The 26,199-nt window shown below is 42.4% G+C and overlaps 1 protein-coding gene across 2 annotated transcripts in view; it reads left to right on the forward strand.

The window, feature by feature from the left end:
* Nucleotides 1–24,910, forward strand: part of USP13 (ubiquitin specific peptidase 13) — a 101,178-nt gene extending 76,268 nt beyond the window's left edge. For both annotated transcript variants that reach the window (XM_045851119.1, XM_045851120.1), the window contains 7 exons: nt 63–185; nt 1,505–1,531; nt 2,654–2,797; nt 3,643–3,809; nt 5,296–5,449; nt 20,580–20,664; nt 22,360–24,910. In XM_045851119.1, coding sequence (XP_045707075.1) covers nt 63–185; nt 1,505–1,531; nt 2,654–2,797; nt 3,643–3,809; nt 5,296–5,449; nt 20,580–20,664; nt 22,360–22,453 — 794 coding nt within the window. In that variant the 3' untranslated portion in view covers nt 22,454–24,910. The remainder of the gene's footprint in view (nt 1–62; nt 186–1,504; nt 1,532–2,653; nt 2,798–3,642; nt 3,810–5,295; nt 5,450–20,579; nt 20,665–22,359) is intronic.
* The last annotated feature ends 1,289 nt before the right edge of the window (nt 24,911–26,199 follow it).

Raw genomic sequence — 26,199 nt, forward strand, 5'->3', positions numbered from 1 at the left:
TTTTAGGAGGTTATTATGGGATTTTGTAGAATCCTTTCAATGTAGCCTTTTTCATTTTGCAGATGTTTCCATTGACATGCCAGACCTACTTGATATCAGCCATCTCCGAGCCCGGGGGTTACAGCCAGGAGAAGAGGAGCTTCCGGACATCAGCCCCCCCATAGTCATTCCTGATGACTCAAAAGGTATCATCTTTCAGGAGGATGTTCCCCTCCCGCCACCTCTTCTGCTGAAATAGTCACTTTTCCCCAATCACTCTGTTGTCCTTTGACTGCCTTCCTCTGTTGTAACCCACCATAGACACACAAGTGAGGCCTGGCTGTGACCGTAAACTTAAACTAGACGTGTCCCAGACCCATCACGAGTAGTTGGAAGGCACCTGTGGAAACCACTGGCAACAGAGGGCGGTCAGTCCCCAGAAAGGTTTTAGGTTATGTTGCCTCTTGCATTGCTTTCTTCCTCTCTCTACTTGTCCCAAATGGACTGATAGGGGAGAAGGAGTGTGTTTTCAGGAGGCTCCTGGTCTAGGGGAGCCATGTCTTTTCCCGGAGTGCCTTTGGACAACCAAAGGGGACATTCAACAGTGTGTGTTGGTTTTAAGCATGTTGCCCACATGTCATCTCCCTAGCTTCATCATCCTAGCATCACATAGCAAGAAAGTGGTCTGAGTTTCTCTTTCACTTCGCTGAATTGGTCATTGTTCATAATGCTTAACTTTGGAAGGGAGAAGGACATGCAAGAAGTAGTTGCCTCACCTTTGTGGTTCCAAGGACGGTGCTGAAAAAGCTCGGTTCCATTATTAGTTCACTTATTTTCACGAAACCATTTTCGTTCTGGCTTTGTTTGCTCACCCATTTACTGTTCACCTTCCTGGAGAGTTCATTTTAAGTGAATAATTTAGAGGGATAGAGCACTCTGGGCCCCTCTACCAAAGGTGTTTCATCAGTGGAGCCGTGACTATTATTGGTGACTCAGTTTGAGTGCACAAGGAGGGTGAGGTGAATCCAAGACAGGATTCCAGGTGGGCATCTCTGTTCCATCGTTCCCTAATGCTGAGTCATGTGTCAGAGCACAGGGCATGGAGACCTGTGCCTGGGACACTCTGGGCTCTGGGTACAGGTCGTCCTTTGAAGGAATTTAAGGAAGATCGGTATAAATATCACAGAAGTACAAGATGGCCTGTTAGCACTGCTCTTGCTTTCTCTGAGATTCATAATGGAATCCTTGGCTTTTAATTATACAGAGTTCTTAGAAATACACGGAGAGAACTCATTTAGTTCATTAAGATGATAATCAGAGCATTATGTTTTATCTGCTCTGAAGGCCGGAAACCTGGTATTTTTCCTCCTTGCAGTAATGATTTTATGTTGGGCAGGCTGGGTGGTCTGTGGGGACCTGAGGGGTGACAGAGTTAGGGACTGTTCTACATGGATTCTTTTTCTTTCTCTAAAATAGTCTGCCATAGTTTGGTCTCATTTTTTTTGCTCTCTCTCTTAATTTCCAGATCGCCTGATGAACCAACTGATAGACCGTATGTATCTTTTAAATTTTTTTTCAGTGTCCTAGAATTATTATTGGTCTGGTCCACTTATCTGGGCAGTTCAGTAAAGGGGCATTTTTCTATAAGTGTGTATATGCAGCTTTTCCTCAGTGGAAATGATTCTTTGTCTGCAAGTTGAGGTAGCAAATATAAACCAGTGACATGGTGACTAAGTGGCCCTGTAGCTCGGGAGAGTGGCCATTAGCATGAGAGCCATTTAGGACTGTGAGGCTTATAATAATTTACTTAGTTTCTCTGCGCCTCAGTTTCCTCATGAATGAGTCGGGGCTATTGACGCCATTGCTTTCCTCTCTGGCCACGTGAGGAGGCCTTTTTCTGAAGTGGAAGCACAGTGGCTGGTCATTTCCTGTGCTCCCAGTGCTGACATGCAGTGAAGACACACAGCTGACAGGACGTGGTAGTGTTGATTAGAACTCCCAAGGTTATTAGTTTCATTAGATTGTGTGTTAGTTTTGTGGCCTTTTATTTCCTTTAATCCTTTTGGTTTTCTAAAAAGAATATTAAAAAATAAACTATTTATAGTGAACATTTAGATATTAGGAGAAAGAGGGAGTGTTTAAATACTCTGACTATTTTTGTCTACAAAGCCTTCCTCGAGACAAACTATTGTTAACATTTGGGCTGTTTCCCAGAGTTGATTACTTCCTTTGATTACTGATATACCTAAAGGCCTGCGATGACTTCCTGTGAGATTTAAGGAACAGGCCTTCTGGGCTGTAGATAATGCTTTTCTCTTCAAATTTCAGTCATAGGAGAGGCTGCTGAGAGTTCTTGAGTATGATATGAGAGGCTGAAATGGTTCTGGGGATACACTCAATCTCCCCTCACAAAGTTAGAGAATTGTTTTTCAAGGCTTGGGTTGCCCAGGTGATTATCATGGTTCCTATTGAGGGCAAAGATTTAGGTCAGCTCAACTCCAGTAGCTTAATATTTGGATGGCTTAAAGCAAAGCAAAACAAAGTTGAACCACCATTTGTACACCAGACAAAATAGCACTTTCTTTGGATGGCATGTGGATAAGGGGGTGAAGGGAAGCTGAGGCAAGAAGAGGGTTTACCTTTTTACATCAGAATGCCCTGTTGTGCTCTGTAGCATCAGACATTGATGAGTCATCGGTGATGCAGCTGGCCGAGATGGGTTTCCCTCTAGAAGCATGTCGGAAGGCTGTGTACTTCACTGGAAATATGGGAGCTGAGGTGGCTTTCAACTGGATCATCGTTCACATGGAAGAGCCAGGTACGTGGTGGAGAAATGGAATAGCTTTGGAGTCTGATGCAGTCCCTAGTGATGTTGTGCATAGGACAGTGATGCCTCAGTCCCCTTCAAAGTAGGCACCTTGGGACCTCCCACAGTTCTCCCAATTGCCATTGGCTGCTCTGCCATGCTTTCCTGAATCTCATCAATGGTCTGAAATCTCTTCCCTTTAAAAGCTTATTTTACTTTGGGGAAAGCCAGAAGATGCTGGGCACCAAATCTGGACTACAGGGGACCTGAGTCACCTGGGTGATTTGATGTTTCCCTGAAAAACTCTGCATGAGACGTGATGCATGAGCAGTTGTGTTGTCGTAATGAAGCTGCCAGTCACCACTGGCCCATAGCTGTGGCCTTCTGAATCATCCAAGTAGTTTCTGTGGATGAATGTTCAAGCTTAACACAAAATTTGATGCAGATTCATTGCTCTACTCACCCAGTCATTTTGAATGTGATAGCCACACAGTACACATGCAGTCATAGGAGAAAGACTCAATGGTGTCTACTGCCCTCACTGACTAGTACAGTGAAATCATTATTGTTCATGCATGTGCATTCCATTCCCTTCTCCTGGCTGCCAGGTTATATCAATGTTGCACAGACTTCTCTTGTTATATTAACAATGGCTGGAGTTTTTCCAGGCAGACCTCATACAGGGCCTATTTCTGGACACTCAATTCTGTTCTATTGGTCTGTATGTTTATCTTCATGCCAGTAACGACTTCTTGATTATTGTAACTTTGTAGGTGTTTTTTTTCCTTCTTGGCTTTGAAGTGTTTATTTTAAGACCAAAAAATGAAAAAAGGCCTAAGTGTGATTATTTTCCTCAGATTTTGCTGAACCATTGACCATGCCTGGTTACGGAGGGGCAACTTCTGCTGGAGCCTCTGTTTTTGGTGCTACTGGGTTGGATAACCAGCCTCCGGAAGAGATTATAGCTATCATTACCTCCATGGGATTCCATCGAAATCAGGCCATTCAGGCGCTACGAGCCACGGTAAGCATGAGAGACTATGTGGTGGATCCCTTCCTCTTATTGGAGTGGTTTGTATTTCATCAGTAGCAATTGAGACTTTCCAATGTTTTTTGGGTCATGTTTATCTCACTCTGTACCCTACCATGGATGGCCCACAGAGATTTATTTGCATATAATATATATAAAGCTTTAATAAATGAATGAGGATATCATACAGAGAGTTTAAAACTAGGGAGACAGTTAAAAATAGGGAGGCAATACAACTGGGGCAAGATGACGAAACTCAAGAAACTCCACTGTTTATTAACAGGGTCAGAGATTTGACTTGGAGCTTGCTTGTGGCCTTAGAGCCGAGAGGGGTGCATGAGATTCTGTGTTCAATAAGGCAGTTCTTTAGGAAAAATTATGCTTTTCTGATACTATGACATTGGAGAAGTGTCCCCGGAAGTCCTCATGGCAAAGACTGAATGTCTCCTTGGAATTCTCTGCTTCTGTTTCTCTCTGCAAATGAGAGAACTTTCTTCTGGTATTCCTGAACTTTGTGATACTGGAAGGAGAGAAGGCACCATGAAGCTAGAGGATACATAGAAGTCTTCCTTTTGCAGTGCACATAGCTGTTTAATATTGAGGGAAAGTACTTTTTTTTTTTAAACTCATCCTTCCTTGCCATCCACTGTTCCATTTTTGAGTTGTCTGCTGCCGATTCCTTCTTGCCTGTCCTGGCCGGTTGCCTGCTGGGGTGCATTGCTGAGGTCGCCACAGTCCTTGGCTGAAACATCTCACCTCGCATTTGTTTCGCTTGGGGTGCTTGCTTATGTCAAGGGGTACTGCTTATTTTACTTTACTCTTTCATTGGAGATTCTCACTATGTCTAAATAAACTCACTACCCCTCCAGTGAAAGGGGGGGGATGGACATGTTTTTCTGGTCAGTTGGTTTGAACTGTGTGGAGGTCAGTTTAGAACAATTTAACTTAACAAACCAGTGTTGTCATCGTTAATCAAGGCATTCATTTTGTCTTTGCTGCAGTTCAACCATTGTGCCAACATTTGGGGAGCGGAGGCATTAGTATAGTGCTCACATGGGCACCCTTCTACCTGGCATCGTTATCTGCAGGAAATACAGTTGGTAGAGAATGTAGTGTGTACAATCATTGTGGCCTTAGAAAGGGCTGCACTCAAACGAATGCCAAACTTTTTGGCATTCTGCACCCCGTCATTATCGGCATCAGCCTACAGAAATGCTGAGCAAAGACTGATAGGGGCTTTGGAGTGCTGATCCGCTGCTCAGAACTGTTTTCCAGTGAATCAAGTTACAGGCCTCTGCTGGGAGATGTGCAGAATGCCAAATGCATTTTATATGCAGAGTCAGAGCTTCTTCCTCTGAAGACACTCAGGACTAATGAATTCAGGCCTCCTGCCCTAGCTGCTTGACTCCCTGGTTCAAATGGTCAGGATATAATGAGGCCTGGGGACTGCATACATTGTAAACATGTTTTATTTCATTAGAATAGTAACCTGGAAAGAGCACTGGATTGGATCTTTAGCCACCCTGAGTTTGAGGAGGACAGTGACTTTGTGATCGAGATGGAGAATAACGCCAATGCCAACATCATTTCCGAGGCCAAGCCCGAAGGACCTAGAGTCAAGGATGGATCTGGAAGTAAGTTCCTTGCCTGAGGGCTGGTCTGAGCAGCTGTGACTGTGCCCTCAGCTCAGGACTTTCCCTCCCACTGCTCCCTCGTGTCGAAACCTTTGCCATCATTCCAACATGGGCACACATTTCGTCTTCTCCTACACGGTGTGTTTTGCCACTTTTCATGGCCACTGTGATTTAATAATGTCTTGGACAAACTTGGAGTCCTGTTACCTAGTAGTGTGTGTACTTAAGTTTAGTGGCAGCTTTGACTTTGTCCTGTGAGATGAAGTGTTTTCATGCAGCATGGAAGTTTTTGTCTGAAAGAGAGCATCTATTTTCATGTGGTATTTTTGAGCAGGTGAAGAGCAGTCTCACACCTGTGACCCTGTCATTGTCCTCATTAACTGCTGATAATATTCTGAAGGGCTGTCAGGGGGGCAGGAAGAGTTGCCATCGTCCAGTGCTCCACCTTTTGAGAGCAAACACTTAATGCATGTTGCTGTGTGCCAGGCACTGTTCTAAACACTGTGTCTATATATGGTCATTTAATCCTCAACACACCCATTTTACAGGTGAGAAAACAGACACACAGAAAGATTAGGTACCTTGCCCGAGGTCACACAGCTCTTAAGAGGTGGAGCCAAGATTCACACCCAGAATCCATGTTCTTCAGCATTGTGATCACCCTGCTTCTCAGACTGTCATTGCCACAGAATAATGCTCATTGTCTTTAGCCTGGCATTTGTCACCTCCTCCAGTCAGATGTCAGCCTACCTTGTCTCTCAGTGTCATTTCTTCTGCACCCCCGTCCCCTGCCCAAGTTCACATGCCACAGCACTAGCCCCGTCAGCTGTCACTGACCCTCTTCTTCGCTCAGGTGAATTGTTAGTTGTGAAATGCCCTTCCTTCCCATCACCGCACACTAAAATCCTTACCATGATTTGTAACTGAGCCACAGATTCTGTTTCCCTGGGTGGCTTTCCCAGGCCTTGTCAAACTCAGTCCATCCTTACGTCACATGCTCATGATAATTATACCAGTATTGACAACACCTCCATTGCACCACCTTGAATCCTCACAATAATCCTACATGGTAGGTTTTGCAGATGAAAAAACCATGGGAAAGAAGGTTGGTTGCCAAGGTCACATAGCCAGCGCTGGGTAGAACCAGAATTCCAGCCCAGACAGTCTGCCTGCAGAGCCCGTGCCCAGGGTCGCTGTAACATAGCATGGGCTTGTTCTTCTGTTATCAGAGGTGCCAGATTCCTCTTGGAGGAAAATCAGTTATGTCGATCTCTGTGTCTCCCAGTTGACTGGGAGCTTGTGGAGCACAGAGGCCATTTTACTTTTATAAAGCTCCTGGTGTCTAGCACACAGAAAGTACCAAGTACAATATAAGTGGATTTAGTTAAGTTCACACTAGCAGCATTTGTTCCTGCTGTCACGTAGCTGTAGCTCTGCTTCTTCATGGTCTTACTAGACCTAACATGTACGTATTGATCTAGCTCTAGAGAGAGAGGGTGGTGGGAAACTTTCTTCTCCTTTTATATAAAATAGGTAAGAAAAGGATGAGAGAGAGTTCTCCCAGCTTCCACAGTCATCTAAAGGGTCTTGTATTACGTTTTGGAAACCAGTGCTTTGTCTAAAATATTAAACTCTGTGAACAGAGAAGTTACCTGATAACCCGTGAGCGGGATTTATTACGTGTCACGTGTCCATTGGCTCGCTGCTTCCGTGACTTTCTGTAATGGACGCGTTGGTGAGTCCTTCTCACCGAACAAATAAATCACAAGATGGGGCCACTGTAAAGCTACCAAGATATTTGGCTGCAGAAGGAGGGACAGCCTGATTATTAGGGATTTCCATCTTCTGGTGGAGCCTGGAGGGACCCAGCCACGCTCTCAAAGATGGTCATTAATGATACAAACAGCCACATCCTCTCCTTGGGCTTCCTGAACTCAGTGATCTGCAGGTATTCCTGGCACTACTAGTTTTGAGTTGCATCCTTGAATAGGATGTGCAACTTTGAAGCACCCTTTGATTTAAAGACATTATGGGTCAAACTCTGTGGCCTTATTCCTCATTGCCTCCAAATGTAGGTCACTGGTGGGTGGCGGTGGGGAAAGAGACAGTGATACACTATGAGAAGTCACATACGGGATGTGCAGAACCTAAGGGCAGTAGTAGGTGAAATTTTTAATTATGAAAAAAAGACAAGCATAAGCCACCCTAACTCTACAAATAAATTTTGTTTGTGAACAGACATTAAAATAGCCTTTTTAGCACTGTGTCTGGCCCCTGGGAGGTGATTGGCAAATGAATGGTTGAATGAAGAATTGAATGAATGCCAGGAGGTAGTGGTCACAGGGGTAGGTTTTCTTTTTTGCTTTCTCTACCAAGTGCCACACGGAGGAATCAGCATCCTATTTTGTGTTACTTTGCATATATCACAGGAAAGGAGAAAGACGTTTTCTTGTGCTTTGTTGCATTAGCACCTGAACTCTTGTCAGTGGCTTCTCTCTTTAAAAAAATGATCATTTATAGTATTTATTTTTTTCTTATAATTAAAAGGATATATAATAATTTTAGCAACTTCAAAAAATACAGATATTTGAAAAAGGAAACTAAAAATGACTCTATAAACTTTCTTCTCAGCCATAACAGCTGTTAATGTTTTTTTAAATTATATTTTACTGATTGTGCTAATACAGTTGTCCTGATTTTTCCCCCTTGCCCCCCCCTCCACCCAGCACCCCTTACTCCCTCAAGCAATCCCTTTATCATTGTTCTTGTCCATGGGTCATGTGTATAAGTTCTTTGGCTACTCCATTTCCTATACTGTACCTTACATCCCCATGGCTATTCTGTAACTACCAATTTGTACTTAATCCCCTCAGCTCTTCTTGCATTTCCCCACAGACCTCTCCCATCTGTCAACCATCAAAACGCTCTTCGCATCCATGATTCTGTCTCGATTTTTCTTGTTTGCCTAGGTGGTTTTTTAGATTCAGTTGTTGATAGATATGTATTTTAGCCATTTTATTGTTCATAGTTTTAATCTTCTTTTTCTTAAATAAGTCCCTTTAACATTTCGTATAATAATGGTTTGGTGATGATGAACTCCTTTATTTTTTTGTTGTCTGGGAAGCTCTTTATCTGCCCTTTGATTCTAAATGATAGCTTTGCTGGGAAGAGCAATCTTGGCTGTAGGTCTCTGCTTTTCATGACTCTGAATATTTCTTGCCAATCTACTCTAGCCTGCAAAGTTACTTCTGAGAAATCATCTCACAGTCTTATGGGAACTCCCATGTAGGTAACTAACTTCTTTTCTCTTGTTGGTTTTAAGATGCTGTCTTTATCTTTGTTACCTTTGGCATTTTAATCATGATGTGTCTTGAAGTGGACCTCTTTGCATCCATCTTGTTTGGGACTATACTTTCTGGACTTGTATGTCTATTTCCTTCACCATCTTTGGGAAGTTTTTCATTATTTTTCAAATAGCTTTCCAATTTCTTGCTCTTTCTCTTCTCCTTCTGGTACCCCTATGATGTGAATGTTGGATCTCTCAAAGTTGTCCTGTCCTCAGAGACAACTTCAGAGGCTACTTAAACTATCCTCAATTTTTTGGATTCTTTTTTCTTTTTGTTCTGGTTGTTTTTTTTTTCTTCCGTATGTTCCAAGTCATTGATTTGATTCTCAGCTTCATTGACTTCACTGTTGGTTCTCCGTAAATTGTTCCTTATTTCAATTAGTGTATCCTTCCTTTCTGACTGAATCTTTTTTATGCTGTTGAGGTCCTCGTTAAATTCCTTGAGCATCTGTATAACCAGTGTTTTGAACTCTGCATCTGATAGATTGTTTATTTCCATTTTGTTTAGTTCTTCTTCTGGAGTTTTGATCTGTCCTTTCATTTGGGCCATGTTTCCTTGTCTTCTCATTTTGGCAGCCTCCCTGTGTTTGTTTCTATGTATTAGGCAGAGCTGCTTTGACTCTGTCTTGGTAGTGTGGTCTAATGTAGTAGGTGTCTTGTAGGGTCCAATCACTCTTAATGTTTTGTGTTATTCTTTAGACCTTTCTATGCAAATACATAAAGTGAATATAAATATTTATATTTATAAAGATATAAATTCTGTTCTATACATGGTATTTTATAATCTGCCTTTCCCCTAACTCTGGGCATCCATATATGTAAGTCTAGATCATAGAACATATATTAATAACATTTCATTGTATAGATGCACCATAATTTATATGCCAACTAATTTTAAGCCAACTAATTATTTAAATAAAAGATGATTACAGAGTTTTAATTAATGAGGTTATTTGCACATTTAGAAGCTGAGAGTAGTGATTTTTTAAAATTTTCGTAAAGGATGAATTCTGTTGATGGAACTACATACAGCAAATGCCTCTTTGAATCACTGTGTAGGTAATAAATATTTGTTCACATTTAAGTTTCTTCCCTTTCTTCCCTATTAAAAATAGTACTGTAGTGAACATTCTTGAGCCCTCATTTTATTATTTCCTTAGAATAATTTCTAGAAGTGAAGTTTATGAGTCAAAACTACAATTTTCTGTTTTGGTTTTAATACAGGATTGTTACCTTAGCCCCCAGAAACACACCCTGGCACTTCTCCTCTTCTCTGTTGGGCTGAATACTGTTCATAATTTTTAATATTTTTATTGCCTAGTTGTTTTTCTTCTTGGGTTAATCACTTCTTCATTTTCTTTGGCCCATTTCCCATTTTTATTGAGGTTTTCAGCTGTTTTTTATGGCTTTGTTAGAGAGTTTCATGTATTAGCTGTTAGTTTGGGAATTTTGGCATCTTTACAGTATTCGATATTTTCTTACCAGAAACATGTTATTCTTTTCCTTTATTCCTGTTTCCCTTCCCCTCCAGCCCCTGCAAAGCTATGTGGTTTTCTTTATAAGTGTCCTATGCATTTCCAGTTCATTTACTTCTCAGAATTCCATTTTCTGTGTTACTTATGAATAAAAATGTTCCCGTTATATTTTCTGAATTGTTATTGCTGAATTTTGGAAAGTTCCTGATCTTATAATTGTTATTTGTGGGGCTTTGACTAGAATTACATTAAATTGATAGATTACCTTGGGAAAATGTATATTCTGTGTAGGTCGATTGTTTACCTTTTTTTTTTTGGTTGGTTGGTGAACTGGTGGAGATATTTTAACGTGGGGTATATTTAAAGACAATTTAAAGGTAAGGGAGTCCTGTCTGGCTAGCTCAGGTGGTTATAGCATTGACCCAATACACCAAGGTTGTGGGTTCAATCCCCGGTCAGGGTACATACAAGAATCAATCAATGATGAATGCATAGGTAAATGGAACAACAAATTGATGTTTTTCTCTCTCTCTCTCTCCCTTCCTCTCTCTCTCTCTCTCTCAAATTATTTTAAAAAAATTAAATGTAAGGGCAGTTGGTATTTAGGAGCAAACTAGAGAGCCAAAACAGACGGACAGACAGACAGACAAAGAAACCAAATAAAACCAACCATCTCAGTTTTCAGGATTCTGTTGCAAGTGGCAGGAGTGCTGAGCAATGCTTAGCTAAGCAGATAGAAAGTGTTGTATCATTAAAGCTGGAAAGTCCCAGGCAGACTTGACTCAGGCTTGCCCTTGAGTCCAGAACTGAAACCCTTTTATCTGAATGTGCCTGTTGGCCCTGCTTCCTCTGGGTTGGTTCCAGTCTCAGACAGGCTCTCCCTGATGACCACGGGTTGGCTGCCTGTGCCTCCAGCAGCTGTCTCTCTCCAGGTTTGAATCCAGCAGTGAGAGTCCTGTCCCCTCAGCAAAGGTCCTGAGAGTCTGAGACTCAGGTGTGTGTCCATGTCTTCCCGGTCTCGGGCCCCATGCCCGGAGCCTAAGGGTGGAGACATGTTCCTTCCTAGCTTGTGAGCTGGAAGGGGAAGTGTTGGCCCCTTCAAGCCCTGGTTCAAGTGCGGTCCTGGACTAGCAGAATCAGTATCACCTCTGAATTTATTAGAAATGCAAATTCTTGGGCTCCACCCAAACCTACTGGATCAGGACCTCTGGGAGCAGGCCCAGCGTCTGTGAGGTTCATTCACCAGGCCTCCAAGTGGTTCTAATTCCATTTGAATCAGAGAAACACACCTTAAAAGCAAGATTAGGTTACTGTTGCCTTAAGAAGGAGAGTGGCTACTGGGGCACGAGTATCCAGGTTAATGTTGAAAAGGACAAGTTTGGTGTTTGAATTGGAAACAAATGACTTAGGAGGACAGGAGTCAAATAAGCACTTGTGTCCAATGATTAGGGGGTGGAGGGATTGAGCAAAAAAGGAAAAACGCCTCATGGGCATGGACCACAGTGTGGTGATGCGGGGAGGAGGTGTAAGGGGGACAAATGGTAATGGAAAAAATACAATAAAAATCAATTATAAAAATTCTTTTGGGGACTATGTTAATTAAAATTCACTGTTGCCATCTTTTTGCTGTTACATGAAGTTCTTTTATTTAAATGTTACCTAATTTGCTTAAAAGGGTTAGCACTATTAGCACCTGGTGCGTGGCGGCTGGCCCTCATGGGACGTGCCCTCTGGGTGTTTCCTTCACTCCCACCAGCGGGGCGTTCAGCTGGGGCTCCCACAGGTGAAGTGACTTTCAGGGTAGTGCCGGCTTGGAGTTCAGGACTGTCTGATTTTGGAGCCTGTGCACGTTTCCCTTTACCCCCCTGTTGAGTCATCTTGTTTCAGGTTTTTTGTATTGGAATGGGATTGGGGATCTATTTTTTGGAAGGCTGTATTTATTGTTTTAGGGCTAGCATCTAACTTTCTGTTGTGTTTTTTAAAATTTCAAAGAAGTGGAAAATTAGACTTTCAAGTTTGACTTATCTGGGCTTCTGCCATTTGCAAAACCATTTCTATATTACATGTAATGAGCACTTAATTTTTTTTTTTAAATAAAGAACTGGTTGCCAACGTAATTACAGTGGGGTTAGGCTGTGTTACTCAAAACCTGCTTTGGCTCCTTCAACCTCATCGCTGGATTGGTTCAGGCATCTGCTGCTGCACCTGAGATTTTCCAGTAAGGGAAGCGGAGAGGCATTTCATTTAGGTGACGGTTGGGCTCCCAACCTGCCCAGACCCCTGAGGAATGCAGCGGTAATAGGGTCTGAAGAGCAGAAGGTCTAGCCCCACGGGGGACCTAAGTGACAGTGAAGCCACACATACGTACTTAATGCATCTGGGCTCTGATTATCCTCCCACTCCAGCATCTGTTTGTAATTCCTGTTGTTTTTTCCTTCCAATGGTGTTATTGGAAGTTAAGAGGAAGCCACTCTGTGGAGTCAACTAATTTCCACTAAAGTGTGGAGGACTGAGAATGACTGGTCTTGGAGGGAAGTGTGTGCTGTTTGGAGTAAGAGGCAGTAATAACAAAGTGAAGTCGAGGGGGTTGGTAATTTTGAGGTGGCTGGGGTTGGGGAGGCCGGGGTTGGAGAGGCCCTTTGGAGACCCTTTTGAAGTCTGTCCATGTTGTCAACTGCCTTAAACTGTGACTGATTTATCCAAATCCTCCTCCTCCTCTTTTTGGGAACTCAGAAGTTTTCTGAATCCAGCTGCTGGGGATAGATGTTGTTTGCAGATATAGAGTATTTATGAGTCAAATTTAGTCAACTGGGGATAATGTTTTCTTCTTTGTTGTACAGAGGGAGTTAGGGATGGGTAATGAAACAAATTATTCAAGCTAGGAAAATTCAGTTGGAAAACACAGTTTGGATTTGTCAGCAGAAGGCTGCAGAGCGCCTGGGGTCTCAGTGGTTATTTCAAGGAATCTTTTGGTGTTTCTGTTTTCTGAGCACTCTCTGTAGACCCTGTTAATGTGTCTAACACTTACGAGTTATTGCTGCTCTTCAAATATATGTACATGCTACAGTGTTTTATAAAATGTAATTTAATTGCACTCTTGAATCTAGAGTTGCTTTTGTGCATTATGTGTTGTTGAACTATGCTTTTCAGAAAGGTAAAGAAAGTCATGACTCTCGAGTACATACAAACAACACATATCAGATTTTCTTTGACTCATAATTAGTGATGGAAGCAGCTTAATGGTATTACTGATTCAAAAGCATCTGAAGCTAAGGATATTTAAAAAGAATTTGCTTGCTGAGTTAGATATAAAATTAGTGTCTTCCAGGACCATGAATCCTGGTGGTTATATGTTCCACTGGACAGAAATTTTTCGTATATTTACCAGACAAACATGTACACGTTAAGTAACTTCACTGAGTCTGGGACCTTTAATCAGTAGTCAGCAGTGAGACAAACTAAGTTCTTCCCAGTAGCCGAGGGCCAGCAGCACTTTCTCTTTTCTTTGACCAGATAGTAAATACACGTTTCAGGCTTCGTGGACCATTCACAGGGCGTCTCATGTTTCTGTTCTCCTCCTTCCTCCCTCTCTCCTTCTTCCCCCTCTCCTTGGCAGCACAAAAGCAGGCCGTGGGCTGGATTTGCCCTATAGGTCGTCACAGTATGCTGCTCCCCGCTCTAGCTAACCGTGGGAAAGCCACTCTGCAGCTGACACGAGTGAGAATGCTGCTGCCTCTTCTACTTTCCAAGTTGCGTATTCTTTTTTGTTTCTGACAGTGTTTCTCAAAGCATAAATGCTTCTACGTCGGATAGGGGTGGTGGTGGTAAAATGTTGCCGTTAAAAATTTCTTCATATTACACGGCCTGTGAACCCAAGTGTCGCAGGTTGGATTCCCAGACTGGGTTGCAGGCCATGACCCCCAGCAACCTCACATTGATGTTTCTCTCTCTCTATCTCCCTCCCTTCCCTCTCTAAAAATAAATAAAATCTTAAAAAAATTCTTCATATTAGAAAGGTTGGGAATATTTCCCTAAGTTCAGAAAAGGACAGGTTTTGTTTGGGAGAGTGGGAAATGGGGCAGAAGGATGCTAGTTTTAGTTACTGTTTAATTCTGGTTAGAGGGACCCTCGTCACCAGATGTGAAACACAGTGGTTTAGGCAATTGTGTTCACTGCTTCCGGTACTTTGAAAGTTTCTCTGTTGAAAGGCAACAAACTGACAGTGACCACAGGGGCGGGAGAAGGGGGATAATGAGGGAAAGAAGGGGAAGGATCAAGTCATGGACCCATGACGTGTGTAAAGGACCCATGGACAAGGACAACGATGGGGTGGAGGGTGGGGAGGATTGAACATGGAAGGGAGGGGGTGGGCAGGGAAGGGGGAACCAATGAGGGGAAAATGTGGACAACTATAATTGAGCAACAATAAAAAAATACAAATAAAAGCATTAAAAATAATAAAAAATGAAAAAAGAAAGAAGGCCAATATTTAAAAAAATGATTTACCTTGCTTTACACTGCTTTTCCTATCCACATGAAAAAGGGGTGTGTACATTTTGGGGTGAGTGTGTGAAATGCACTGTTTTGGAGGGGGTCCTCTGAGAGCTTGGAAAAGAAGCAGCAAGAGCTCCCTTCTTAGTTTATTCACCTTGACTTTCTCTTTGGAAACAAATATTGAGATTTTTTTTAAAGTATATTTTATTGATCATGCTATTACTATTGTCCCATTTTCCCCCCTTCACTCCCCTCCACCCTGCACACCCCTCCCACCCACAATCCTCCCCTTCAGTTCATGTCCATGTGTCATAAGTTTTTTAGCTTCTACATTTCCCATACTATTCTTGCCCTCCCCCTGTCTATTTTCTACCTACCATCTATGCTACTTATTCTCCATACCTTTTCCCCTTCTCTCCTCCTCTCACTCCCCTGTTGCTAACCCTCCATGTGATCTCCATTTCTGTGTTTCTGCTCCTGTTCTAGTTGATTGCTTAGTTTGTTTTTATTTTTGTTTTAGGTGTGGTTGTTAATAATTGTGAGTTTGATGTCATTTTACTGTACATGTTTTTTATTTTCTTTTTCTTAGATAAGTTCCTTTAACATTTCATAAAATAAGGATTTGGTGATGATGAACTCCTTTCACTTGACCCTATCTGAGAAGCACTTTATCTGCCCTCCCATTCTAAATGAAAGCTTTGCTGGATAGAGCAATCTTGGATATAGGTCCTTGCCTTCTATGACTTGGAATACTTCTTTCCAGCCCCTTCTTGCCTGTAAGGTCTCTTTTGAGAAATCAGCTGACAGTCTGATAGGAACTCCTTTGTAGATAACTGTCTCCTTATCTCTTGCTGCTTCTATGATTCTCTCCTTCATTTTATTCTTGGGTAATGTGATTATGATGTGCTGTGGTGTGTTCCTCCTTGGGTCCAACTTCTTTGGGACTGTCTGAGCTTCCTCGACTTCCTGGAAGTCTATTTCCTTTGCCAGATTGGGGAAGTTCTCCTTCATTATTTGTTCAAATAACTTTTCCACTTGTTGCTCTTCCTCTTCTCCTTCTGGTACCCCTATAATTTGGATGTTGGAACGTTTAAAGATGTCTTGGAGGTTCCTAATCCTCTCCTCATTTTTTTGAATTCTGTTTCTTCATTCTTTTCTGTTTGGTTTCTTTCTTCCTTCCGGTCCACACTGTTGATTGGAGTCCCAGTTTCCTTCCTATCACTGTTGGTTCCCTGTGCATTTTCCTTTATTTCATATAGCGTAGCCTTCATTTTTTTCATCTAATTTGGGACCAAATTCAACCAATTCTGTGAGCATCCTGATCACCAGTGTTTTGAACCGTGCATCTGGTAGATTGGCTATCTCTTTGTCACTTAGTTGTATTTTTTCTGGAGCTTTGATCTATTCTTTTGTTTGGACCACTTTTTTGGGGGGGTCTGGTCCTGACCATTACATAGTAAGGGGCGGAGCCTTAAGTGTTCATCAGGGCGGGGCAACCCATGTTGCTGGGTCGTGATGTTGTATGTGGGGGTGGGGTCCAAGAGGGAACAATGGCACTTGCTTCTCTCTCTCTGGGATTTCAGTCCCTTCTGTCGCTTCCCATAAGCAAACTGGGCCCTTCTGGTGCTGGTTCCCAGATGGGTGGGCTTGTGTACATTCTAGGACCCTGTGGGTCTCTCTAACAAACTCTCTTGTGAGGCTGGGAGTCTCTCTGGGCACCTCAACTCCAACAGGTGTTTTCAATTGGTGATTTGAGGCTTTATTTCCCCAAGCTGGGGCCCTGGGTTGTGCGGTCTGTCTCACCGCTGCCTTTTTGGCCATGACCTATCCCACCCAGCCACCTGACTCCACCCCCTTCTACTGGTCTGGATAAATGTGTCTACTTTGACTCCTTGGTTGTTAGACTTCTATACAGTTCAAGTTTCAGTAAGTACTGGTTGTTTTTTTGTTTCTAAATTTTTGTTGTCCTTATTTTGGTTGTGCGAGGAGGCACAATGTATCTACCTACGCCTCCATCTTGGCCGGAAGTCCAAGATTTTTTTTTTTTGCCTGTTGAGTTTTTGCAAATGTGTTGAGACTGATTCTCTCTTATGCTATTTTTTTCCCAGTAGGAGATCTTGAATAATGCATGGAGTGGGTGCTTGTATTGGAAAACATGGCTAATTTTAATTCTAGGACTAAGATTTTTGCTAATTTTTTTTCTTTAATTTATTTTTATGATTCTGAGTCTACATGTGAGTTGGTTTTAACCAAAGAGGGGGAAAAATGCCTTTGGGGGCTTAATGACATGTTGGGTGTATGGGGTATATAGATTTAACCTTTGTGTCTGTTTGTCAACCCATTAACTATGTTGGAGTCTGAGCAGTGTTTCATTGCTGTGACCCTGGCTTATGGTGGGAAGAGCCCATTTAAATACTCTGATCAATTATTTAAGTCATTGTTCTGAAGGATAGTTCCTTGGTGTGGGTGGTGAGGCTTAGTAGGGGTATCATGTCCTTTCTTTTTTTATTTTTCTTTTAAAGTCTTTTTATTAAATATTTTTTATTCTATTACAGTTGTCTCAATTTTTCCCCCTTTGCCCTCCTCCACCCAGCCCACCCCCCCTCCCACAGTCAGTCCCCACACCATTGTCCATGTCCATGGGTCATTCGTACATGTTCTTTGTCTAGTCCCTTGCCCTTCTTTGCACCATTCCCCCTCCCTCTCCCCCTCTGGTCACTGTCAGTCTGTTCCTTGTTTCTGTGCCTCTGGTTCTATTTTGCTTGTTAGTTTTCATACTCTTTCTTTATTTCATGAAAATTCTAAGACAGCAGCTGCATTTGGGGAGACCAGCATTGTATTTCTTAAACTGGAGATTTGGAATTTGATATAGAATGATTCAAAAAGATTTTTAAAAATCAGCCAGTGTTGAGAAACATGAGCGGGTCTGAGCCCACACCCTCTTGCTCACCTGGGTGGGTGGGTTCTTAGTGCTGGGGGTGTGAAAGGACAGGTAGAGCGGGTAGGGCCCTTTAATGGCTACCTCAGAAGATTTGTGCCAGGCAGGATGATGTCATTCATGACTGTCTTTGCCTGCTTTCTGCTTTCAAATCTGGGAGATTTTTGGTTATTAGTTGATGTAATAGTTAGTTAATGCTATTGAAGGGCAATTGCCTCTGATTCATTTCTCTTTTAAGTCATTATTTTACTAATGTATACTCCAATTTATACTTTGGTAGTAGTTTATAAAAATACATACAGTAGGAGATGATATAAGCAACAAGGAAACAAGGGAGTCATTCCTTCCTTCACTCATGTATTTATTCAACAAATACTTACTGAGTGCCTTCTGCATACTAAGCACTGCTCATGTGCCTAGAATATTTCAGTAAACAAAACTGATGTACTTGTTGTCATCCTGGAGCTGTATTCTAGCCTGGGATAAAAGAGGATGGACAGTAACAAATGCACATGTAACTGCATGATGTGGCGGGTGTTGCCTCATGCTGTATGGACAACAGTGAAGCGAGGTCAGGGTGGGAGTAGAAGGGAGGGTTGCTCTTTTGAAAGTTGGCTCAGGAAGGTCTCTCTGACGTGACATTTGATCTAAGACCTTGAGGATGTGAGGGGTGAGCCATGTGACAGCCGAAAGGGCAGTTTCAGAGGGAGGGACTAGTAGGTGTAGAGACTGGAGGGACAGAGCGTGCTGGGTGTGTCTGTGGAGCAGCCGGGGGTCTGGAGTAGCTGAGTGGAGTGAGTGAGAGAGTGCGAAGAGCTGTGGGGGGCGTCACAGGCTACCGTAACAGATTTTACTCTGGGATAGAGAACACCCCTGGAGGGTTTTCTGACAGTAATAACCCAAGTCGACTCCCCTTTCAAGGGGAGGGGAGTGGAGGACCACTCTGATAGTCCTACTGAGAATAGTTGGGAGGGGGCAAGGAAGGAAGCAGGGACTCCAGCTAGGAGGCTGTTCTAAAATTCAGACAAGAGGTGATGGCCACTTGGATCAGCGGTTACTAGTGGAGGTGGTAAGAAGTGGTTGGATTCTGGGAATATTTGCAAGGAAATGCTGACAGGATTGCTGATGGATTGGCTGTGTGTAAAGAGTGTGAGAGAAGTCAAGATTCTGTCCTCAGATATTGGAAGAGTGGCACCACCACTGACTGAGACAAATAAGGCTGAGAAGAGAATGTTTGGCAAACTGGGAACAAAAGGGAACTTCCTCTCAACTTGGCAAAAAGCGTCTATAGGTCACGTCCTACTTACTGGTGAGAAATTGAACGCTTTGCTCCTAGGATCAGGAACAAGACGGGATGTCCACTCTTGCCACTTCTGTTTAGCATTGCAACAGGAGGTTCCAGCCAGGGCATTGAGGCCAGGAAAAGGAGTAAAGAGCATCCAGATTAACCAGGAAGAAGTAAAACTATCTGTATTTGCAGGTAGCAATTTTGTATGTAGAAAATCCTAAGGAATGCACTAAAAAACTATTGGAACTAATAAGCAGGTTCCTCAAATTTGTTTAGGAACAAGATCAATATACGAAATTTAGTTGTATAACATACATTGGCAATGAGCATTCTGGAAATTAAGAAAATAATTCCATTCATGCCATGAGACTGGATGAGGTCAGTCAGGATAGTGGAAAAAGAGGTCTGAGGTCCGAGCCCCAGGCCATCAACATGGAAAGGCCAGGGAGATGAGGAGCAGCCAGTGGGGCAGCTGGACCACCCAGTGAGGGTTGTGACCTGGGGCACATGCCTGAGGAAGAAGGAAGTGGTCAGCAGTGTTTAATGGGCTGAAGGATGTGTAAGATGAGGAGGGGGACCACAGCTCAGTAAGGGGTGAGGGTGGCTGAATAGCAGAGAGAGAGTAGGAGAGGGTGGGGAAAAGGAAAAGGTCTGTCTAGAACCAGTACTTTAAAACATGCAATCAATATTGAGTACTAGAAAAATAAATAGTCAAGCCTGTTTTTCCTTATTAAATTCAACAGACATGAATATTATTCTCAGATTATTATAAAAGTTTGTAAACAGTCAGTTTCTGTACCTGTTTTGCTGTGATCTATAAGTTTGCAGAGCAGACTGGTACTTGTCCATGGAGCCCACTTAGTGTTGTGTTGGTCTGGGTTTGGCCAGGACAGCAGGAGCTGAAATTCATTCAATCAGCACGGATTTGATACAGAGTCCTGTGCTTTATGGCAGGAGGTACTTGTTAGAGAATAAACGACCCTCAAAGAGGCTGTGTATCTCCTTGTTCAGAAAGCATGATCCTGAATTTGGTTCATGTAGTTTATAATCATGAGCAAGTCAGAAATCACAAGGAGCATATTCTGAAGCAGTGTCTCTTTCCATGAATATAGCAGACAGCTATCTGCTGTCTTACCACACTATTTGTATGGTATTTTATTCTGAATTGCTCATTGAAGCCTCATCCACCCTCATGAAGTGGGTGGATTTTCATCTTTGTGAAGACGTGAGCCCAGAGAGATGAAGCAGCCTCTCTGCCTGTATGCTGCTTGAATGTGAGAGAGCCAGGATTATCCTGGGAAACCCACGAACTTGCTGCACCAGATCAGGCTACAGGATTTTTAAAACCCTGCCAGATGTGAATTTATTGTCAGCTTTATGTTGATTATGTCCCGCTTTGTTATGAATTGGAAGGTTGAATTTGGTGTCACTTTGAGTGGGTGTGTTCTTGGTATAGCAAGGTAAGTAGACTTTGTCTTTCAATTTAAACAGTTGCTGGATTGCACACTTACTGGCTTTAAATTCTGGTCAGAAGTGCTGTTGGTTTCTAGAAATGCTGCCTTGTCACTGAGTTGTCTCCTCTTCTGCAGTGTACGAACTGTTTGCATTCATCAGTCACATGGGAACATCCACGATGAGTGGTCATTACGTTTGCCATATCAAAAAGGAAGGAAGGTGAGTCTTTTTCAGAAGGTAAATGTTGTCTGTTTTATTGAGTGACTCCTGTGTGTTAGGCCCTGTACTAGGTGCTCATGTGTTGTTATTTTATTTGGTTTTCATAGTGGCCTTGTAGGATTTACTCTTAAGGCCATTTTATATCCTGAGACACTGAGGCTCAGGGAGGCTGAATAGCTTGGTCTTAGCTAGGAAGTGGCTGTGTCAGAGCTGGTGTTCAAAGCCACCCTCTACCATCATGGTTGCACATCAAGGTAACTTTCCCAAATAAAGATGCATGCTACAGCAGAGTGTATGTCATATTTGGAATCTCCATAGGATTGCCAGATTAAGCCAACAAAAGAAAACCAGATGCTCTATTAAATTTGAATCTCAGATAAACAGTGAGTAACTTTTTAGTATAATTATGTCTCAAATATTGCACAGGACATACTTATACTAAAAAATTATTTGTTGCTTACCTGTTACTCAGTTTGATGGGGTATCCTGTGATTTATCCGGCAGCCCTGAGCAGTCAGTGTTGAGCTTTGTTGCAGCCTTGCAGTAGGCTTCCTGGCTGCTTAAGTAGAATTGTTGGGTGTGTGGTGAGCTGGGAATGAGACAGATGTGGGTGTAAGCTGCACCCATCTTCAGAAGCTTCCCCTGGGGCCAGACCCCCATAGGCCCCGCTGTTTTTCCCCTCCTGGAGCTCCCCACCCAGCAGCCTGTGGGTCGGCACTCCTGCTTGAGGCAGTGCTCAGACCACATGAACCCTGCGGAAGCATGTGACCTTGGCCTCTGCTATAGCATGCTGACTTCTCACCACATGCCTCGAATTGCATGAGTGGCCAGTTCTCACTCAACCCTCGATTGTGTTCCTCTTTGGTGTATCTTTTAGTCTTATCTTTGCTTAATTCATAAAATAGTTTAGCACAGGGACTTGATTTATACTGAAGTCTTTTTATTATCAAATTTGATAGCTCTTTTAAAAATACTTAAGAGAAATAGTTTAATTATAATTCAAAAGCCACAAAATTCATCACTTTGGTATAATATAAAAGCATATAAAAATGTCATCTGGAGGCCTAGTGGTAATAATTGTCTATATTTGGGTGTATTTCTCTTTATTGTTTTCATTGGGAGAGAGTGTGTAAGTCTATCTACGCACATACTATATATAAATATACTTTATATTTAAATATAAATGTAAATTTGTATTTATAACTTTTCAAAAAGCTTAATATATTCATATAGTTTTGTAGCCTGCTTTTTCTGACTTTGGATTGTACTGTGATTATTTTCTCAAGCTACCAAATAATTCTTTGAGACACTTTAATAGTTGTATAACAGCTCACTGCATGACTGTTTACTTCTGATTTTCAGTTAGTTTTTCACCAAGTCCTGAAACAAACAATGTGGTACATAATTCTTTAATTCAATTTCTGAGGTTATTTATGGATTTCTGCAAAAAGAATTAAGAGATCAAAGTGTTTGAAATGTTAGGAAGCTCTTTTAGTAACTACTTTTTGATTGAACTTGAGAATAAAAAAACAACTGTAATTTCCCACTGTCATTCTGTTCCATTTTATACAACACACTTGAGTTTGGTATCTTAAAACATCTTGATTCTTGTTAAGTGTGGCATGGTAACTTTTTTCTGCAAAGTTGTCTGGAATTGACTCAAATCCCTCAAATGCTTCTGCCTTTTATTTTCAGATGGGTGATCTACAATGACCACAGAGTCTGCGCCTCAGAACGGCCCCCTAAAGACCTGGGCTACATGTACTTTTACCGCAGGATACCGAGCTAGACCTCAGACGTATGATCGGCAACAAGCCATACGCCTTTTTAATTTGCCAAAAAAAAAAAAAAAAAAGGAAAAACGGAGGTTGGGACAGCCACACATGAAGGAATACACGGGGGTATTTATAGTTTATTTAAAGAACATCCTTTGACGCCTTCTGAAATAAGACTGGGAAGACATTTCTATTAGCGATGATACACTACTGTAGATAATTTTTCTTTTTATAAATGTTCAAGGAGAGAATGGTTAAAAAAGAAAAGTATTCCTATTGCTGGAAGGGAACCTGCCACCAGCACATCAAAGACAGGAATGTGCCACCAGCCCTCTGTTTTGCTTTGGAGGTCAGTGGTGTGGCCTCACCCACAACAAATGAAAAGCCCACTGTGGTTTCATATCCCAAATCAGTAACTGGGCTGGGCTTTGTTTGTGACATAATTTTTTCATTCAACACAGTAATTTCTGACCTATCCATGTATAGTAGATTAGAGCATCTGTAATGAAATATTTTTAATTTAATCAATTCGAGATTCAGAATACAATTGTGCGACTGTGTGAGAGAATGAGACCGGGAGTGTCGAGACCTTTATGGTCAAGGAGGAAATCTGTGGCGGGTTGGTTTTTAAAGGCTAAAACGGTTGGCATTCAGCATAGCTGGAACAGAGCAAGTAAATATTTTAAAGAAACTATAACTCAGGAACAGTTTAAAAAATTAGTTCCCCACTTAACATTTTTGGCATAAAAAGAACTAAGGTGTCCCTTTGAGTGCTGTCAAGGATTCACTTGGGTTTGTGACATTTGGTGGCGTAACCACACCAGATGCCCACAGCATCCTAGCAGTATTCTTGGCCAAAGGTAGATGAATTCTGTTTCCCAGCAGCTCTCCCCCTAAGGCATAATGTGTATTTTTAGCTGATCACTTCTTCCTATAAGGCATGACAACTCCTTGGAATCATGTTAAGTGCCCCAAATTCGTCTATAATTTTCTTGTCCCCGAATTCTTTGCCTGCCTCGATTTCTACATTTTCTGAGGGCAGAGTCTCATCTGTGTCCTGTCTTGGCTGCCTTGCCTTCACTGGGTGTCTGCTGCCACCAACAATGTGATCTTGGGCACTTTAAGGGTTTCAGAGGCAAAGACACTTGGTATGCCGTTATGAAAGGCCATCATTTCCATCTGGTATTTCAGCGTATTAGTTGCAACCTAGGATTAGATCAGAATTTCAAATGTGATGAAAACGTGGAATGGTAATGCTGTAGAATTTTCCTACTGCCCTGTACCGAATTCAGTCTCTCTGGAGTTTCTGTTACAGATTATTCAGTCAAATGTAGAAGGATTTGTTGCTGTCTGCTGAACATGCATATGAGTGGTAAAAAGGACCTTGCTAGAAACTATAGGACAATAAAATAGAAGCAGTTGGGTGAAATGCAGCACAGGCAGTGGGTTAGGCCCTGGTGAGTTGTGAATTGTCTGGCTGAGACGGGGCCTGTCTCACAGGAGAGCAGTGAGCACGGGGCCCGGAGCCCAGGGCCATGCCCGGAGCCCGGGCCGCTGCTCCTAGCTGGGCACATCTGCCAGCCTCTCTGTGCCTCACTTGCATTGTCTGCACGATGGAATGGGGACACCTGCTCTTTTTCCAACTGTGCTTCAAAGACATGGTGACATGCGATATGACAAACCTTTGAAGAGTAGCAGGTGGTATGCCCTGGTGGGTCCTAGTAGAGTGTGCTCCCTTCCTTTTCTCATCCAATGTTTTCTTCAATTTGGGAACAAATGAGATTGGTGTAAGGAGGGAGCTCATGGTGCAGTAATTGTCTACTAAACTCTGCCCACCGGTGTCACATGTGAACGCCGACTCGGAGGTCCTAAAGCAGCCCACCCCTTTACACGGGTCCTTGGTTCCTGTAGAAACCCCCATGCTAAGCAGCCTTACAAAATCTAGTGTCCTTAGGGCAGAATGAGTATCCTAGAATAATGACTCCAAACACACATCGAAAATGACCAGTTTTCAATGCTATTACAAAGCAAAGGCCTTTTTGGGGGGATGTGGGGAGGTGATTGGGGATTTGGATTGAACTGTGGACAAAGATAACAGGTGTATTTTGAACAAAATAAAAATTTTATAATAAAACTTTGCATAATGAATGGTATAAAATCAATATAGAAAATTATAGACTATACAATATTTAATTAAATAGAAAAATTAATTTAGCCCTTTTGATGCCTAAATGATTTGTAAAAAAGTGTAACACGGCTGCCTTCTTTTCCTGCCTCAAAAAACAAAGGGCTATTTCTACACGGCAAAGTTTTGTATATGTGCTATTCTCTATCTCAGATGGACAATTAGAGAAAAACTGGAGCAAATAATGAGTTTCTTTCTTGCTTAAAAATGTATTTGTATGTATTCCTTAGTATATACAAGGCAGGTTTCCCTGGAATAAATGTCTGGAACATACCGCCTAACTTTACACACGTATGTAGATGAGATTATTTGTAACTGAAAACTGGACTAATGTGTGGATTTCGTCAGTGGATTATCAGCCAGTCAGGAGCCGTCTGCGTGAGGCATGGCGGTGTCATCGTGAAATTCTTACTGCGTGTGGGTGTGCATGGGAAAGAGAGCCCCTTTTCCTGTAAATACCTTTTGATATCCATTTGTGTAAAATCCCAATGAATGTGTCTTTGGAAAATACAATGTATCAAAGTTTTTATTTTGTCAATTGACCTAGATGCCCATATAACTAACTAATCAGAAATCCAGTTTTGTTCAAATTGGGATTTTTTTTTTAAGGTAAAGAAGTATACAGAAAGGACTATTGGAAGTATTTAATGCCATTTTACATCAACATTGCTTCAATATTTTGACTTAGCTGTTTTCTCCCACGAACAAGAGGATGTGCCTGTCACTCCCTGTGCTCACCTGGGGCTGCAGGAGGTCTAGTGTGAGCAGCTGGGCTCTGGGACTCCCAACAGCATCGATTCCCCAGAGCTTCGCTTGTAGGTGGTGGTGGGCGCACCTGGCTTTGCAGCCTGACTCTGCCCCAGAGTCTGATGGGGCCCAGCCACTCCACCTCTCTGGGACTTTTTCTTTGAAATGAGTGGGTTAGACCAGGCAAGCCCGGACAGAAGTCCCTTCTTGTACTAGCAGTCCATTCTGGTCTTTTTTCCCGTGGTTACTATGGGGGTCAGCCATGCGAGATGTGATGGATCACATAGATTAGATGTTACGCTTTCGGTTCATTACAGCTTGTCCACCCTAGTTCAGGTCCTGTATCGCTAAATGCCCCCACCTGGACTTCTGTTCCCACTTTCTTTGCTAATTTTCCCATTTTCCCACCACTGTTGAAACTAGCCACTTTCCAGTTCGTGAGGTACTTTGTTACCATCCCCCTCAAAAATGAAAAAAATCCATTTAAAGTACCTCCCGCTCTGAAAAACCTCAGAACCACCTTCTGCCAAATCTGTCACATTTATAGATTATTTTCTTATTCTAATTCAGTTCTAGCCATGTTCCCCAAACAGATATGGAGACAGTTGTCTGTCACAGAAAGATGTCTTCATCTTGTAGGATCATGGTGGCAGAATCATCTCATCTGTGGGACCAGGGATTGGAGTGGATAAAGTCTGGTTCTGGCCTTCACCCCAGGGCAGAAATCCTAGGTTGCAAAAGAAGGGTCTGTATAAGGCTGTAGAAGTTGGTGTATAAGATCACCTATGCCGTGCCACAGAGATTCCCTACTTGGTAAATCATCCTGAG

This window comes from Phyllostomus hastatus, unplaced genomic scaffold, assembly GCF_019186645.2.
Source record: "Phyllostomus hastatus isolate PE091 unplaced genomic scaffold, TTU_PhHast_1.1 phas_contig_86, whole genome shotgun sequence".
Classification (NCBI taxonomy): domain Eukaryota; kingdom Metazoa; phylum Chordata; class Mammalia; order Chiroptera; family Phyllostomidae; genus Phyllostomus; species Phyllostomus hastatus.